Source organism: Pithys albifrons, chromosome 6, assembly GCF_047495875.1.
Source record: "Pithys albifrons albifrons isolate INPA30051 chromosome 6, PitAlb_v1, whole genome shotgun sequence".
Lineage (NCBI taxonomy): Eukaryota > Metazoa > Chordata > Aves > Passeriformes > Thamnophilidae > Pithys > Pithys albifrons.
Genome location: NC_092463.1, coordinates 17,134,734 through 17,150,508, shown reverse-complemented (window position 1 = coordinate 17,150,508; position 15,775 = coordinate 17,134,734). Strand labels below are relative to the sequence as shown.

Here is a 15,775-nt window from a genome sequence, read left to right as displayed (position 1 = left end):
AATGACCTCTAAATTAGAAAGGTCTTTCATAAATTCATGGTTTCAGTCTTAAAAAGCAAACCAATCTTTCCCTATTAGCCCTCAAACGACTCCGGCCTATGACACTTTCCTGGCCTGCACTCAAAGTTCAACACAGCCAGGCTGTTTGTTTCTCCCCCTCTTGGACTGCCTAATTGCTGATTTCTTATCTAGGCCCTTACACTGTTTACAGTTACAGACACTTCACCGGACATGCCAAGCCACCTTTCAGCATCTTGCTATGTAAATATTTACAATCAAAAGTACAGTTTCATAACCAGGCTTCTGTTTATAAAATAAACTATTGGCACTACCCAGGCTTTTTAAATATATAGTTATATATATAATATATATATCACTATAGTTATTGTGGTAGGTTGTGGCAGAACCTTCAAGCTAAAAAACCCCCACCCAAGTAACATCATACAAAGTTTCAATTCTGTATTTGGTTTTATGCCGTTTTCACCTAGAACCAGGTTCTCTGGATGTGCTACCAAGTAATCCCTGAAGTGTACTAACAGATCAAATGCGTGCTCAGACTGTGTTCTGTGTTCTGCCACCTTCCATGAAAGCTCAGCTACCATAAATGACTTTGATTAGTGATTTCATAGCTGCATTTCCATGAATCACAGGAAATAAAATCAATTTATTAGTTCTGTAAGTCTCAATTCACTGGCCTAATGACCATACCAAGCAACAGCAGAAAAATCACACTGCACAGGAAAACAGACATGAAGGAAAAGAAAATTTTATATTAATTTAAAATAGATGAACTGGCCCAACCCAAACCCAAAAGCAACCCTTCCCCTTGTTTCTCCCCTGACCCCACAAAGTCCCGTGTTTTTTCTCATTATCTTAGCTACAATAGGCACAAATTTTATTAAAATGGTTTCACTGTTGGCTCACTTGTCATGACAGCAAAGGTAGGAAGTTCATCTTCTCTGAGCATTCTGCCAGTGCCTTTTTGGATTGTTTCAAAATTTGGATCTTTAATTACAAAGTCTGCTTTCCATCATTCAGGGACGGGCACCCTCCAGTTACAGAGCTGGCAGGTGGCACTCTGGGTGAACACGAGCTCTGTATCTTGTGAGGAACTGCAAGAGGCTGCCAAAGCAAAGGACACAGGACACTCCTAGTGCAGGAAGCTGTAAGCAGCTCAAGTCTTCCTTGTTTCAGGGACTAAAAGGGGTGCAATACACACTTCATCACTGGTTACAGGATGTTCATGATGTATCTAAAATAAAGCTGAGTATACAAGTCTTTACTGTTGTATTGTTAAAGCGTTGACAGAGTGTATTGAAAAGTGTATACTCCAGTCCACACCCATGTCAGGGTTCTCCTTAGATAAATGTTATGTGTATGGAGGCTTTTCTTCTTCAGGGTTGCATACGAAGAGGTGTGTTGTTCTAATCAGCTAGTGCAATTATTAATTTTTTGAGTAAGGATCATTTGCTTCAGAACAGCATGTCAGTAACACTCTGAAATTTTAATGCCTCAAATAAAATGCCCCCAATTACAATATCTTCCACCTTTACCAGCATCTTAAAAAAACAACCAACAGAAAAAAGAAGCCAAGTATTCCACGTGACTCAGCAATACATTGTATAATTACACTCCACTTACTAAGCAAAATTTGAATTTAAGCTGTGTGCTACTACTTGCTCAGCAATTAAATCCAGTACATTCCATGTCAAAGTTATAGGACCGTTATTGTAACATTTTAAAATAACAATACCAATAAAACTTAACATACAGCTCTAAACAAGAACACAAGTCAGGCGTCCAAGTGGCTGCACTGATGGACATTTTGCTTTTTCTGAAGAAGGTTTTGGCCACAAATCATACCTTAACATAAGAAATAGTGAGTCCTTTTTCTGAACCACAGGACATTAGTTTTCCCTCATATGGATTCCTTTCTTCTATTTCTAGTAGAAGTCATGATATGTTTGCCAGGAGTACATGGTTCAGAGCATCCAAAAACTTCTACTGGTAGCAATTCTATGTTGCAGAATCAGATACACAGACTTATCTTTCCTTCTGAACACACAGCAGAAAATGACTTCATTGTGACTAATGTATCTCACTAGTGAAAAGGTCCTTAAGGCTGCCAATGCATTTCATGCTTTAAGGAATTATTTCAAACCTCCAGATGGCACATAAGCCTGGGAAGACTGGAAACCAGACTGTGCAAGCTGAAGTATCTCAAGCCAAAGTAAAAATGAATCACTGAGCATGACTTAAGATCTTAAGTACTCTTTCTCTCCAAAAGGAAAGGCAGACAGTTGTATTTACCACCATAAAGGGCAGCCACTGCTTTCAATCCTGAACACCAAGAAATATAAACCAGGCAAAATTATACTAGAAGCTCAGGTTAACAGACTTTATTGGTTTTGGATTGTTTGGTTTGGTTTTGTTGGTTTGGGGTTTTGGTTGGGTTTTTGTGTTAGTTTGTTTTTAATTCCCACCAAGGGAACAGAGGCAGCAAGGCAAACTTGTCCTCAGGTCTTCACACAATTATTTTGATAAATAATTACCTAAGCTGTGCAGTTATTAAAATACACATATGTATACCATGAGATTGCATAATTTGTGGTATCAGCAATTAATGAGACCACATGTTTCACACTGGCACAAACAGTGCAGCACAGGACGAAGGTTCTTTCGCCAGGAGAACTTCACTGCTTTTCACAAAGGTATCTACAGGCTTTTGATGAAGGATCCAAAGCAACTTGCACACAGGTTTTCCCAAGAGCTCACCACACATCATCTCTCCTTCCTTCCAACCACACATTATTTCAGTTGGTCCAATAAAAAATCGTCTGTGCTGACATTAGGCTTGCAGAAACAAAGTCAGAACTAAACCACTTTTTCCATTAGATATCTGAAATGCCCCCAAGCCACATGCTGAGTATGTCACAGTAAGAACAGGCGTCCTGCTGTACACCCTTTGAAAGGGAAGGGAGGTTCATTCTCACAACAAGATTCAGAGACAAAATCCTGGTAAGACCATAACACCAGACAGTTACTTTGACATTTTAAGTCTTACATTCTCGAAATTTTATAAACACAACTAACAACCGCAGGCAAACTCAAGTCTTCTATTTCACCAGTAGCTGAGGTGACCTCAGTGCCTTCTGCAGTTAGAAAGATCTCAGGCATTTTTCCATCTCAGCTCCACAAATGGACCTTGTGTAACCTGGCTTGAAACTTCTGCCAACATAGAGAGTTACCAGTTTTTGAAGAAGAATTTGGAGTACCAAGTTGATTTGCTTGTGGTTTAGAAAGTTTAGGCAGTTCAGAGTTCTAGAAAGAGGGTTAGGGTTAGCTAGAGAAAAGCTGTGCTTCCTTTCAGGAGCTAAGCTCGAAGCTCAGCTCATACGAAATCAGGTTTAAACTCTGAACTTGCCTTTTACTAAGGGAAAGGCTAAGTAGGTCTCACATGAAAGATAACAGGCTAAGAAACAGATTTAATACACACATCAAAAAACATTTGGTATTTCTAAGGCTCAGAGTTGAGCTCTACATTCATTCTATATTAGAGTCTGCTTTGCTTAAATAATACAAACAATTCACCTGGAAATGTAAAGTTGTTTCTGCAGCATTTGAAGGCTTTAAGAACAGCACTTTTCTTCTCCAGCACAGAAAACAGAATGTGCTGTTCTAATGGGACAGATTCCTGTTTAATATTTTAATTACAGGTTTTCACACATTGACCAGTGTTGATTTGTGCACTGCCAGATGACAACACATGGCTGACCCAGAGTAGCAAATGCTGTTACACTGACAGGTATCTGAGGTGGCTGCACCAATCTCACAGTTTTATGTCTACTTGAAGTAGGTTTCACATCTGATCTGGTATAAAGCCTATTGATGCAAAGCTCACCCCTCAATGCTCTTTTAACAGATTTAAGCCAGCAAAGCAAGTTTACACTAGGTTGCCATTTTATGCCATGGAGCTGTGAAATATTCAGTGTCACTTTAGGAGCCCTGAAGCTTGAGTTACTGTATCACAGAATGATGCCCTCAAGTTAGTCAGGATTACAGCTACAACTTCGTCTGCTTAGCATTTTTGCTGATCTTGTCCACTCTTACTCCCTGGAAATGATTTTTCAAACCCACATTGGCCTTATCAGTTGTTCAGTACAAGCTGTTTATATGGTGCAAGATGAATTACATCCAAAGATAGATACAGGTTAAATTTTTCAAGGCAGGATATTTCCATTCAGTTCCACACAGAATCCTGCAAACAGCTGCAGCCACCACTGGGACAGCCTGTGAGCAAAACACCAGTATGTCCATGCCTATAAAAATGGTTAAAGCTGAAAGACTGCAGAGTGTTTCAGTACATTGACTGCACCTGACAGGATCTTAGCAAGTCTGAGCTGACCAGACAGGCAACAAAATACAACCTGGCTCAGCATTTCTAAAGCTCTAAGTGTAATTCCCAGTATCCATGACACTAGAACTGCAAACAAAGGACAGGACCTACAGTTCAATTCACACCCATCTCAACAGCATTCTTTAGGATCTCACAGTGTATGCCTTCAATAAGTGAAGCAAGGTGCAAACTGAAGGTGAGAAGCTGCTTTTATGTATACAGAATGCTTTGAAGAAGTATTAGCCCATATCCACCTGCCAAGTAAAAGACAAATGCTAACATGTAAATAGCTTTAAAGCCTTCTAGTCTTCTCGTGAATAAAATTACACTGAAAGTTGCAGCATCTGAAGCATAAAGAAAAAGTCAGATGATATTAAGTTTCAGATTTTATAAAGCTCAAGAACCTCAGCTACTTTGTGATTTTCACAATTATGTTTTGTCTGTCTCTCCCAAAGCAATTTTTGGCACAAAACAGAGTGCAAATTATCCATATAACTTCACAAAAAATGCAGAAAAATAACACATTGTTCATGAAATGCACAAAAATGGTGCAACTACTTTGCCTCCAATTTTTGGTACAAAAACATAAAACATAATGTGTGATAGAAGCAAAAAAATTACTGTATTGCCACACTGTTGATGACTGTAGTTAAAGACTGTGCCTTTAAGCATGAGGAAAAGAAAAGTATGTTTACCTGTTGCTTCTGGTACGCAGTGTTCGGATTAATTTTGGACTCCAAAAGAAGAGAGCCTAGAAAAAAAAAGTTCCACTTATTTACAGTGTACTGAAATGAATTTTCTGATCACTCTTTCCTTGAACAGGTATTAACACCTTTCCTCCCAATAGTAAGACTGTTAACCCCTATTCCTGAGCTTTGCATTTCATTTGTCCCTCAAAGATATTGCTCACATAGCACAAAATAATTAGGAGTGCTCTGAGGATTGAATTTTAAACCTTTCTTATACCAAGTAATGACTCTTCCAGAGAAAATCTTTCGAAGATGACAAACTCCGCAAAAAGCACATCAGAAGCACCACAAATGCTTTCCATAGATTATCCATGGTTGTTCTGTGTGACACTTGTAATCACGTGCTATTCTTTCATAAAAGTGAGCTAAAACACTTATTTTCCTGGGAAACATATCTAGAAACTAATGCTTAGAGCAGCAACCATTGTGACTGCTAATACCAGAAAACTTCACATGGGATAAACTTAGAAACAATGGCTGTACAGCAGCTAATACTGATTTAAGAGCAATTCCATTCTCACGTCTGTGACTTTTTCCCCTTCCTTCTATTAACATGTCACATTTAAATGATCTCAATGAGTGATCCAGGAGAAAACAATCCTTAAAACTGCTTTTATTCTTGGTCCAATCACTTCCCTCACCCACCTGGCTGCTCAGCTGCACTAATGCCAGGGCATGAGGGATTCTTTACATGACTTAAATGCACAGATCTGCAGAGCTTCACTAAGCACACATGAAGAAATACTGACACATTAACTTGCACAGTCAATCTTGTAACTAAAATAGAAGGCTGCAAATACCCTTTTAAAGGGGCACTTCTCCATTCACTTACCTGTTTAAATGTATTCTTTAGGAGTCCAAACTTTAAGAAAGTGTCAGATTCTCAGTTTCATTGCTAGAGTTCTAAGGCAATCATATTACTAGAACATTTGCCATATATTCTCACAGAAATTACACTAAAGAAAAATTGAAATGCTTCAGGCACCTCAAATGAAAACCTGAGAACTTGAAGACAGCACAATTAAACAAATTACTTGGATTAGAAAAACATACTTGGAAATTAAAACCATCCTTTCAAATCTCATGACAGAATCAACAAAGACAAGCTAGTTTTCACTATCCGAGGAGTACACAATACAAAATCCACAGCAAGAAATATCCCAAAGTCTGCAAACGAGGTATCACCATCCTCAATCTAATGGGTTACAGTTACAAAGAAGACCCTCCATGCTCCTTTGCTTAAGAACTTCTACTGACAAATAGAAGATTACAGAGTCATAGAATGATTTGGGTTGGAAGGGACGTTTGAAGGCCATCTAGTCCAATCCCACTGCAATAAGCAGGGATACTTTCAACTAGCCCATGTTGCTCAGAGATCCATCAAACCTGACCTTGAATGTTTCCAGAGATGGGGCATCAAACCTCTCTGGTCATATGCCAATGTTTCACTACCTCACAGTAAAGAATTTATTCCTTTTATCTAGTCTAAAGCTACACTCTTTTAGTTTAAAACCATTACCCCTTGTCCTGTGCCTACAAGTCCTACTAAAAAGTCTGTACACATCTTTTTTTAAAGCTCCTTTTAAGTACTGAAGGGCTGTAATAAGGTTTTCCTTAAACCTTCTCATTTCCAGGCTGAACAACCCCAGTTCTTGACTCAGCCTTGCCTCACAGGAGACATTTTCCACCCCTCTGACCCTTTCTGTGGCTCTACTCCAGACCCAGCCTTTTCTGTGCTGCAGACTGCAGACCTGGATGCAATGCCCAAGGTGGGGGTCTCACCAGAGAAGGACAGGGGCAGAATCACCTCCCTCGACCTGCTGGCCTCGCTGCTCTTGATGCAGCCCAGTATGCAAATGGTTTTCTGGGCTGGAGTACACCCTGTCAGCTCACATACAGACTCTCATCCATCAGCACCCCCAGGTCCTTCTTGGCAGGGCTGCTCAGCATCCTTTCATCCCCCAGCCTGTTTTGATACCAAGGGCTGCCCTGACCTAGGTGCAGCACCTTGCACCTCATGGTTCCCATGGGCCCACTCCTCAAGCTTGTGCCAGTGCCTCTGGTGGCGTCTGTCCCTCTGGCATGTCCACTGCACCACTTCAGCTTGGTGTCACCTGCCAAACCGCTGAAGGTGCACTCAGTCCCCCTGTGTGTGCCACTGGTGAATATGTTACGCTGGGGCAGGTGAGGGAAGAGACTGAAGAATCAGATTGCACAACTTCACTTGCTGTCAGAGTGGTGTATCATTAAAGACTTACATAAATATCAGATCATTTTGTTGTCTGATAAGAAAGGTTATTACTTCATGAATTTAGAAGCTTTACCAAAGACTTTTATACTAATTAGCTGACCATGTATGTCATAATCAATGAAATTATTTTTTATTAACTTACCCATGAAGGCTGCTTGCTCCTACCTTCTAGCTCTGTTGTTCCACAAGAAGCAGCCCTCACTCATCAAAGCTGGCTTGAGAAGCTATCGCCTTGTGTCAACTGCTCTTGCAGCAAGAGCTATTTACAAACTCAGACATAAGACAACATCAAAACTGAAATAAATACCCCTCAAGGGAAAATCAAGACACAACAAAAAAGCTCTCTTGCCTCAACCCCAAATATACCACCCTTTTGTTTGAGTTTTTCTGGTTTTCTAACCTGCATCAGCTTTGTTACCAGAGCAGCTTACTTGCTTATGTGTGACAGCACAACTAAAGGAAAAAATAATCACGAACCACAGAGCAGAACAGAGAATGAAAACGTGTAAGATGAACTTTACTGATAAGTCCATTACACTGCTCATACTTCGGCCACAGTCTGGAGCTTTGAATTTTGGGTTTGCCTCATTAACATCTGAAAAAAACATGCCCTTTTCCATTACGATCATCAGCTACACACAGTATTGCACTTCAGTTTTACTTTTTAAGGTCCAAGCTTCTACTACATAAAATTTCAGAATATTATTTTGTGCTATTGACTTGGCTAACTTCTAGATCGTTTTTCCTGTCTAGAAACATTTAACACCAGGAAGTATGAATCAGAATCTTCTAAGAATTAAAAGTAATTGATAATTTCAACATTGTATTTTAACTGCTGAACACAGATCTAGAGATATGGAAATCCTGAAATTAGCAGAATATAATATATAAACTTGAATGTCATGTTTGACAAAACACTATTTATAAAAAAACCCTGAAAACAATTGAATACAGATACTTCATTTCCAAGCTAGAAGCAGACACTAGAGAATGACTTCTTTACTAACTTGTCACAAAAGACCTTTTCTTCTTTTCTACTGAACGTGACACCTGCAGGAAAGACAAATCAAGCCTTATAAGGCTTGACTTGCTTCTCATTACCACAATTCAATTTATTCCTCACCATTCTGGACAACAGAAAAATACTACTTGAAACACACTGAAGGGTAAACTGTGCTCTATAACCAGTAACCGCTCCAGATCTATCCTTCTGGAGAATTTGCTCCATTTGTGAAATATGTTCCCTGAAAAGGATTTCACAACAACTCAGAATCAGTGACTATTCTACCAGTTATTTCAGTGAGTGTATTTTCAAACACTAAGTTTTACAGGATCAGGCCCCTTCCTGGTACGAGGCAGCCTTGCCCCTCTATTACTTGCACCTGGAAACCAGCAACAGTAACAGATGTCTGAAACACAAATATATTCTTTAGAAAGAGGTTACAGGTATCCAACATACCGCAAATAAACTTCTCCATTCCAAGTCATTATCAGTACTGATTCCTAAATACAGTTTGAGATGCTTTTGTCATAAGCAATTACTTTCTATATAGGTTATTTTCCTACATATTCTGTATGTACCATCCTAGAATTTGTTAAGCCTATCCAGTCTACTCAATGACTCTATTCCAAGTTAGGCAAGACCTAAAACCCCACCCTAAGACAAGCTACATTTTTAATAAGCCCTCCAAAATTATGCAGATCTAGTCATTTTCTAAATTATAGCCTTGAATGAATTTATAAAGGTAACTGCAAAACACTGGTGCCAGAAAGAACATCTGAAACCATCCATAAATAAGAAAACTGATTTTCAGAACTGTGTTATCTGCCCCTGTAATGCAACACAGCACAGCTGGGGGGGTTTGCCAGTACAAAAATACCTCTGTGATGTGCATGGGGAAAGACCTGCTCAAAAGAGATTACATACAGGTATTCCATGCTATTTTCAATTATATTTAGAGAACATCAAATATCCCAATCCCATAGTCTTACACAGCAAATCTGCAGACTTGTTTACATCTGTGCACATGGAGCAGAGCAGTTATCTGGAACACTGCTCCTCTCCCATCAAACTGTTGCCTGGATTCTTCCTCAAAAAAAGAAAAAATAGTACTGCTTATTACCCCTCACCTGAATAAACATGTTTGCATTTAAATGAAAATTTCAATTCAAGAGCTGTTTTCTGCAAGATTCACGAAGAGGTTTAAGTTCTGCAATCAGTTCTGCTGCAACCTGAACACAAACTAATCCAGAGAAACTCGGGAAACAGCTTGAATCGAGGTCCAAGAACATGCTCTACATTTCCAATAGGTTATTCCTCACTCTAAACCATTTCTGTATGGTCAAACCCAAATATTACAGACGGGTGAGAATGAGCAGAAAAGAAACAAAGAAAACCCCAAATACATCCTCCCCTACTTTTTTCATTTTGATCTAAGATAAGTACTGTGTTGCTTTCCTAAAAGTAAACAAAATTAAACCACTGAGTTTGAGCAAGGTAAAACAAACTTAACACAAATTCTGCCTAAGCCTTGTGCTAGTAGTACAGGTTTACTGACACCTGCACTACATCAGCAGCCAGGAGCCTGCCCTGTGCTACAAGTCACTACATACAGACTTCAGAAGCAGCAAACTACAACTTCCGAATGAAAATGATGCTGTTCCTAAAAGACAGGTGGCAAATACGGCCTCCAATGGAGGCGCTCACTTCGGCTTGTCAGAAGGTTTAGATACAGGACTAGTAAATTCTAATTAAAGGCTTAATCCTTCGAATTAACCCAAAGCAGTTGAACAGAAAAGTTTATTTTTGAGGTCATTTCAGTCATCTGGGGTCAGAATAAAAAAACCTCAATCCGAAACCAGGCAGTAAAAACCAAGCAGCAGACAGACACTTAGCATGAGGGAGACTACAGCAGCCTAAAATACCATGTGAGAAACTGGAGGAAAACAAAGGCTTTTGATTACACTGAGAAACTCGCATGGAAGGTGATAATTTGTAAGAAAAGATTTCACTATTGCCCTACTGCAATTCAATTAAAATACACTGCAATTAGGAATCACACAGAGAAACACTTCAGGGTTTTAAATAAAAAGTTAACAGTTATTGAAGTGTAAAAAACTACATTTTTTTCTGCTTCAAAGCATAGTATAACTGATCTGAAAGCAGTTTATGCTGTTTGTTTTAAAACTGATTACTCCAAATTGCCTTCAATGCTTCTTACAGTTTAAGTGCCTGGGAAGATGAGACATCTCAGATAGCAACACAAATCACTCATCTGCTCTAAATTATTTTAAGGTGGTGTTAAAACAAATACCAACAGGAGTTTAAAAACTACTCCTATAAATAAAAAGTCCCTTTTATTTGGTTGTTATTTCTCCAATTCCAGAGTGTAGCTTACCCTCAACTAGGCATACTCATTGTATTCCCTCACCTGACACCCTGACCATGCCATAAAATCTCAGCAGAGCAGCCTGTTACACCAGGGCACAGCTGCACAATCCCAAGATTGAACCATGTGCCAGCCAAACACATCCCTGGTAATTCTGCTGTTGCTCCGTGCCAGGCGAACTGTCGCTTTAACAGGACTGGGAATTTCCCCACACAGAAGGAACCACCGCTCCCGTCCGGCCCTGCTCAGGAAGCAAAGCCTTCACCTCCGTGCAGAGCCCGGGTTTTCTGTCAGCTGCCCGGAGTGAACCAGTAAGAACACGCCAGCGTGCACAGGATGAACCTCAGCTGGGAAAAGCTGGGTTAGAAATGCAGGAAGGAAGAAGTTTCATTGTGGAAAGAGGAGGAGCTGACAAAGAAAGACAATACAAGAACACAATGGAAACATGGAGGCCAACGGTGTACAGGTCAGGTTCCTACTACTTGTATGTCTTTGATAACTGGGGAAAAAGTTAAAAATCACTGTCAACTACTTTATTTAGTTAAAAAAGAACGCAAAGGAACACATAAATTGTGCAGTACCTAAAACACAAGTCTGGAGTTACCTTGCTCAAAATTATTTGCTCCTGTAAAAATGACTATTTGTCTTCAAAATAAGGCCACAAACAACAGACACTGGGAGTCAACAAAATATAAATCAAATTTTATGAGGTGTTTACACAAGCAAGTCAGAAAACTAGCCTATTAATAGAGTGCACATTTACCCAGGACTGATACTACCTACTATATTAAGAACCTGAGCTCTGCATATTATTCAAAATTTTGAAGTACTTGTATGTGGTTTGAGAGAGGTCTCGTGTGTATCCAGGTGCAATTAGTAATTTTGAGCCAGTTCTGCTTTGATTAGAGTATCTTATCTATAAAAACACAAAGCAATGACTTATTTTTTGGTTTTATACCAATCTGTATTTACAGATGTTCATTTACAACAAATGAGCTGGTAAGGACAGTCCAATTCAGGATCTATTCAGTCTTAAGCACACATATTCCACTGAAAGTAAATAAAAGGATTTTAGTTTGAATGGGCTATTTCCTCACAAGCAGTTTATGAATGGCAGTTCTTCTGCCTTCTTTTCTAGAAAAGAATAAAAAAAAATCAGGAAATGGTTAATGTATAGGAGACATGACAGATTTTAAACATGACCCCATCAGCTGTGTAAGCAGCCAGGACAACAAAACGTGGTGTAAAAATTAGCTTAAAAACTTAGTGTAACCCTCTCTCATGTTAAAATCAAACTAAGTCTATTTCTCTTACACTATGAAGCTGCTCAAACTATAAATGTATCTTCCTCACTGTAAAATAAATAGAATCAAGTATCAGTTTAACTTTTTAAAGTATAATCGAGAAACTACAAACCCCTGAGATTTGTGCTTATCAGAATCTGTTATCAAAATCCTGCTCAGATGACTGATTGCTCCACAACATTTATCATCTTGTCAGAACTTTCTGAAATAGTAAGCATTAGTTATTCTCAAGTTGCTTTTCATCCTACTTCCCACATTGAGAAAGCATAATAAATAAAATTACAAGGTCTGTTGACAGTCACAAGGTACAACTAGATCTGCAAGTCTCTAAATACAGTGGCTACGCATCTAAAGAAGTTGTAAGTCATGCACTGACAGACTTTAACAGGAAAATGGTACAAACTTGGTACTGCAAAGTATACATTCTAAAATGTACTCTGATCACAGCAGTCATGAACTCGACCAATAATCAAGACTAGCCCAAACATGTAGCTACAGGGCTCGATATTACTACTCCACTTATACTACTGACATTTGTTGCCAGAAAATGTGAAGGAAGTTAATAATGCATCATGTTAAACTTACAGGAAGACCTAAAACTGCCGAAGGACTGAGAACTCCCACTGAAAAAAAATAATCTCTGAAAATGCTGTTCTGTCCACTGTATTGTCTTTATTGCGGTAACAACTGCACTTTGATAACTGTTGATAGCTTTTAGAATGTCTTCCATAATTCTAAAAGCTACCAGAGAAATGGGCAGAAGGGGGAAGAGTGTTAATCACCCAAGGGCCTTTTAAAAACATATAATAAACCCCAAGATCTAAGTTTTGAACCACTTCCATGAGGTTATCGTTTCCAGAAACATCCACGAAAGGATACATCACAATGATCAGTTTTGAAACCGGAGTTAATTGGGCATCTAATAATAGATCACTACATACCCAATTGATGGCAACCTTCTATTTCTTTCCCTTGGCCTAACACGAATGAACCCTGGTTAGTGCCTACTTGCTTTTAAAGATAACATTTGAATTACGCAGCATTATGGCAACCGACACAAAGCTACACCCAGCTCCTTTTCTGGGTGGGATGAGAAAAGACCGTACCTTCAGCCATACACACTTACCGTCACTCTCTGCCCTGACTAGCAGGGACATGCCCTTGAGCCTCTCCACGTAGCAAGAGGACACATGCCCTGTGCCTCGATCGTCCCACTGCCGGTCCTCATTTAGCGTGTAAACCTTCACCCTCCGCCGGGTGTCCGTCATCCTGCCGCCTGCCACACCGCAGCCACCCCTCTGGTTCGCAATCGCTGGAGGAGCAGAGCCTGGTCGGGGGCCAGGCCCCCTCGGGGAGGGGAACGGGAAAGAAGGAACAGCCCCACTCAGGCACGCCAAGCAAGCTCTTCTTACGTCTCTTCAGTGCCACAACGGGATCCTCATTATTGAGGATAACAGAGGATTGGGCTGCGCAAGGGAAGAGGGGGGACACGAGGTGAAGATGTGAAAGGGGAGCTGCTCCTCCAGGCACAGTCAGGCGCTGCACAAAAGGCGACTAAGCCTACGCAGAGAGCCGCAGAGAGGAGAGAGGCTCTTTGCAGGGCGAAGGGCAGGCAGGAGAGGTGGCGAAGAGATCCCGGAGAAGAGGTGGATCCACGAGAGTGGAAGCCGCGGAACACAACAGCCGGCGGGCAGTGACCGGAGCAGGCGGCCCTGGAGGTCCGGGCGCTGCCGAGGAAAGCAGACGGAGGGCTGGCGAGGCCGGAGGGAGGGAGAGGAGGGGAGACAGGCGGAAGAGGGGCCGCTCGCCCCGGCCGGGAGCCCAGCTCTATTGTGCAGCAGCTGCCCAGGCCCGAACTCCTCTCTCGCCGTCCGTCCGCCCGCGCGGGGCTCCGAGGAGCCGCCCTCCTTCCCGCGGGGCTGCCCGCGGCCTGCGGACACTGTCCGTCCGTGCCGGGGTGAACGACCGACCGGCCTCAGCGCCCCGTCTCCCCCATGGGCTCCGGTCGCAGGCGGTGGCTTCACTCCCAGCTCGACTCCGCCGCCATGTTCTTCTTCCTCCTCCTCCTCCTCCCGGTGCTGCGGCCGTTCAGTCCCGACTCCCCAGCGCGCACTGCGACGTAGCTGCGCTTCCAGACGCTCTGCGGCCCGGCCGGCAGACAGACGCTGTACCCTGCGGAGGGACGGGGCGAGCGGCAGCGGCTGGTGCGGCCCGTCCGGCCCGGCTCCCTCCAGCCCCGGCTCCGCCTCAGTCACTGCGCGACCGCCATCTTGGTTTCACCTCTCACTGGAGGCGCGGGGTCTCCCAGCCAGCGGCGGCAGGGGCGGCCCGCCGGCACTTAAAGGGCCAGCGGCCCGCGCGGGTGCGCGGTCGGGGCGAGCTGGAGGGCCCGCGGCCCCGCGGCCCCGCTTTTATTTCCCTTTCTTTTTTCCTCCTGTTTTTTTTTCTTCCTGTCACGCGTTGCCGAGTGGTCCCAAAGTTAAATTGCTTTTGGCTGAGCGTCTGCTTAGTCTCCGCAGTCGGAGATGGGATCAAACAATTGCAGTAACAAACAGAAGCTGTCGAGGCTCTGCTTCTGCCTCTGCTGCCAACATCTGAGCACATGTTTGACAGATTTCACTAAAACACGCGAAAACACCGGTGCACTTGGGGACCCCACAGACATGGCTGTAGGATGGAGTCTCTTTCGCACACGTGTGAGGCACGCAGTGTGCAGGGAGCCCACAGCAGAGCACCCCGTTACAGGAGCCCAAAAACCCCCATTACAGGAGCCCACACAACCCCATTACAGGACCCCACAGCACACACACCCCGTTACAGGAGCCCACACAACCCCATTCCAAGAGCCCACAGCAGAGCACACCCCATTACAGGAGCCCAAACACCCCGTTATAGGAGCCCACACAACCCTGTTACAGGAGCCCACACACTCCGTTACAGAGCCCAAAAAACCCCACTGCAGGAGCCCACCGCACACACACATCCCATTAGAGGAGCCCATGGCACACACACCCCGTTACAGCCACTGACCTTTATTTTATGCTGGAGCAAGTACTGTTACTTGTTATCAAAGTGAGTTACATACTGAGTCTAGTTTGAGCCAAAACCACAGATCACAAACTTTCACCACAGAATTAATTACATGTCAAGCCCTGTTTTCCTTTCTCCACCTTCTGTTTTGTCTGCCCCACGAGGAAGGCTGTGTTGGCTCCGGAATGATTCCCAGTTTCCCGAGCAGGCTGCCCAGGCAGTGCCACAGCCCCAGGCCTGGCAGGGCGCAGGGAGCGTTTGGACACCATTGTCCGGCACATGGAGGGAGTGACTCCTGGGGTGTCCTGCACAGGGCCAGGAGTTGGGCTCAATGGTCCTTGAGGGTCCCTCCCAACACAAGAATATTCTGTGATTTCTGAGGTGCCTTGACAAAGCCATTTGGCCTTTGATTTTTTGCCTGGTTTTGATGCCCAAAGGCTGTTTAAGAATTCAAGAGCCTTTGGGAGTGTTGAGTGCCCAAGACGGGGCTGAAGGTGTGTTACACTTAGAATCATAGAATCATAGAATCTATTGGGTTGGAAAAGACCTCCGAGATCACCAAGTCCAACCCTTGCTCCAAGCCCAGCCCATTTACCAGATCATGGCACTCAGTGCCACATCCAATCTCAGTTTAAAAACCTCCAGGGATGGGGAAT

The 15,775-nt window shown here is 42.6% G+C and overlaps 1 protein-coding gene across 1 annotated transcript in view; it reads right to left on the bottom strand.

Moving 5' to 3' along the window:
• Positions 1 to 14,355, bottom strand: part of PPP4R3A (protein phosphatase 4 regulatory subunit 3A) — a 43,540-nt gene extending 29,185 nt beyond the window's left edge. The window contains exons 1-2 of the mRNA XM_071557663.1: positions 13,216 to 14,355; positions 5,092 to 5,147 (exon numbers count right to left, since the gene is read on the bottom strand). Of these exons, the coding sequence (XP_071413764.1) occupies positions 5,092 to 5,147; positions 13,216 to 13,357 (198 nt within the window). The 5' untranslated portion in view covers positions 13,358 to 14,355. The remainder of the gene's footprint in view (positions 1 to 5,091; positions 5,148 to 13,215) is intronic.
• Positions 14,356 to 15,775: the final 1,420 nt, after the last annotated feature.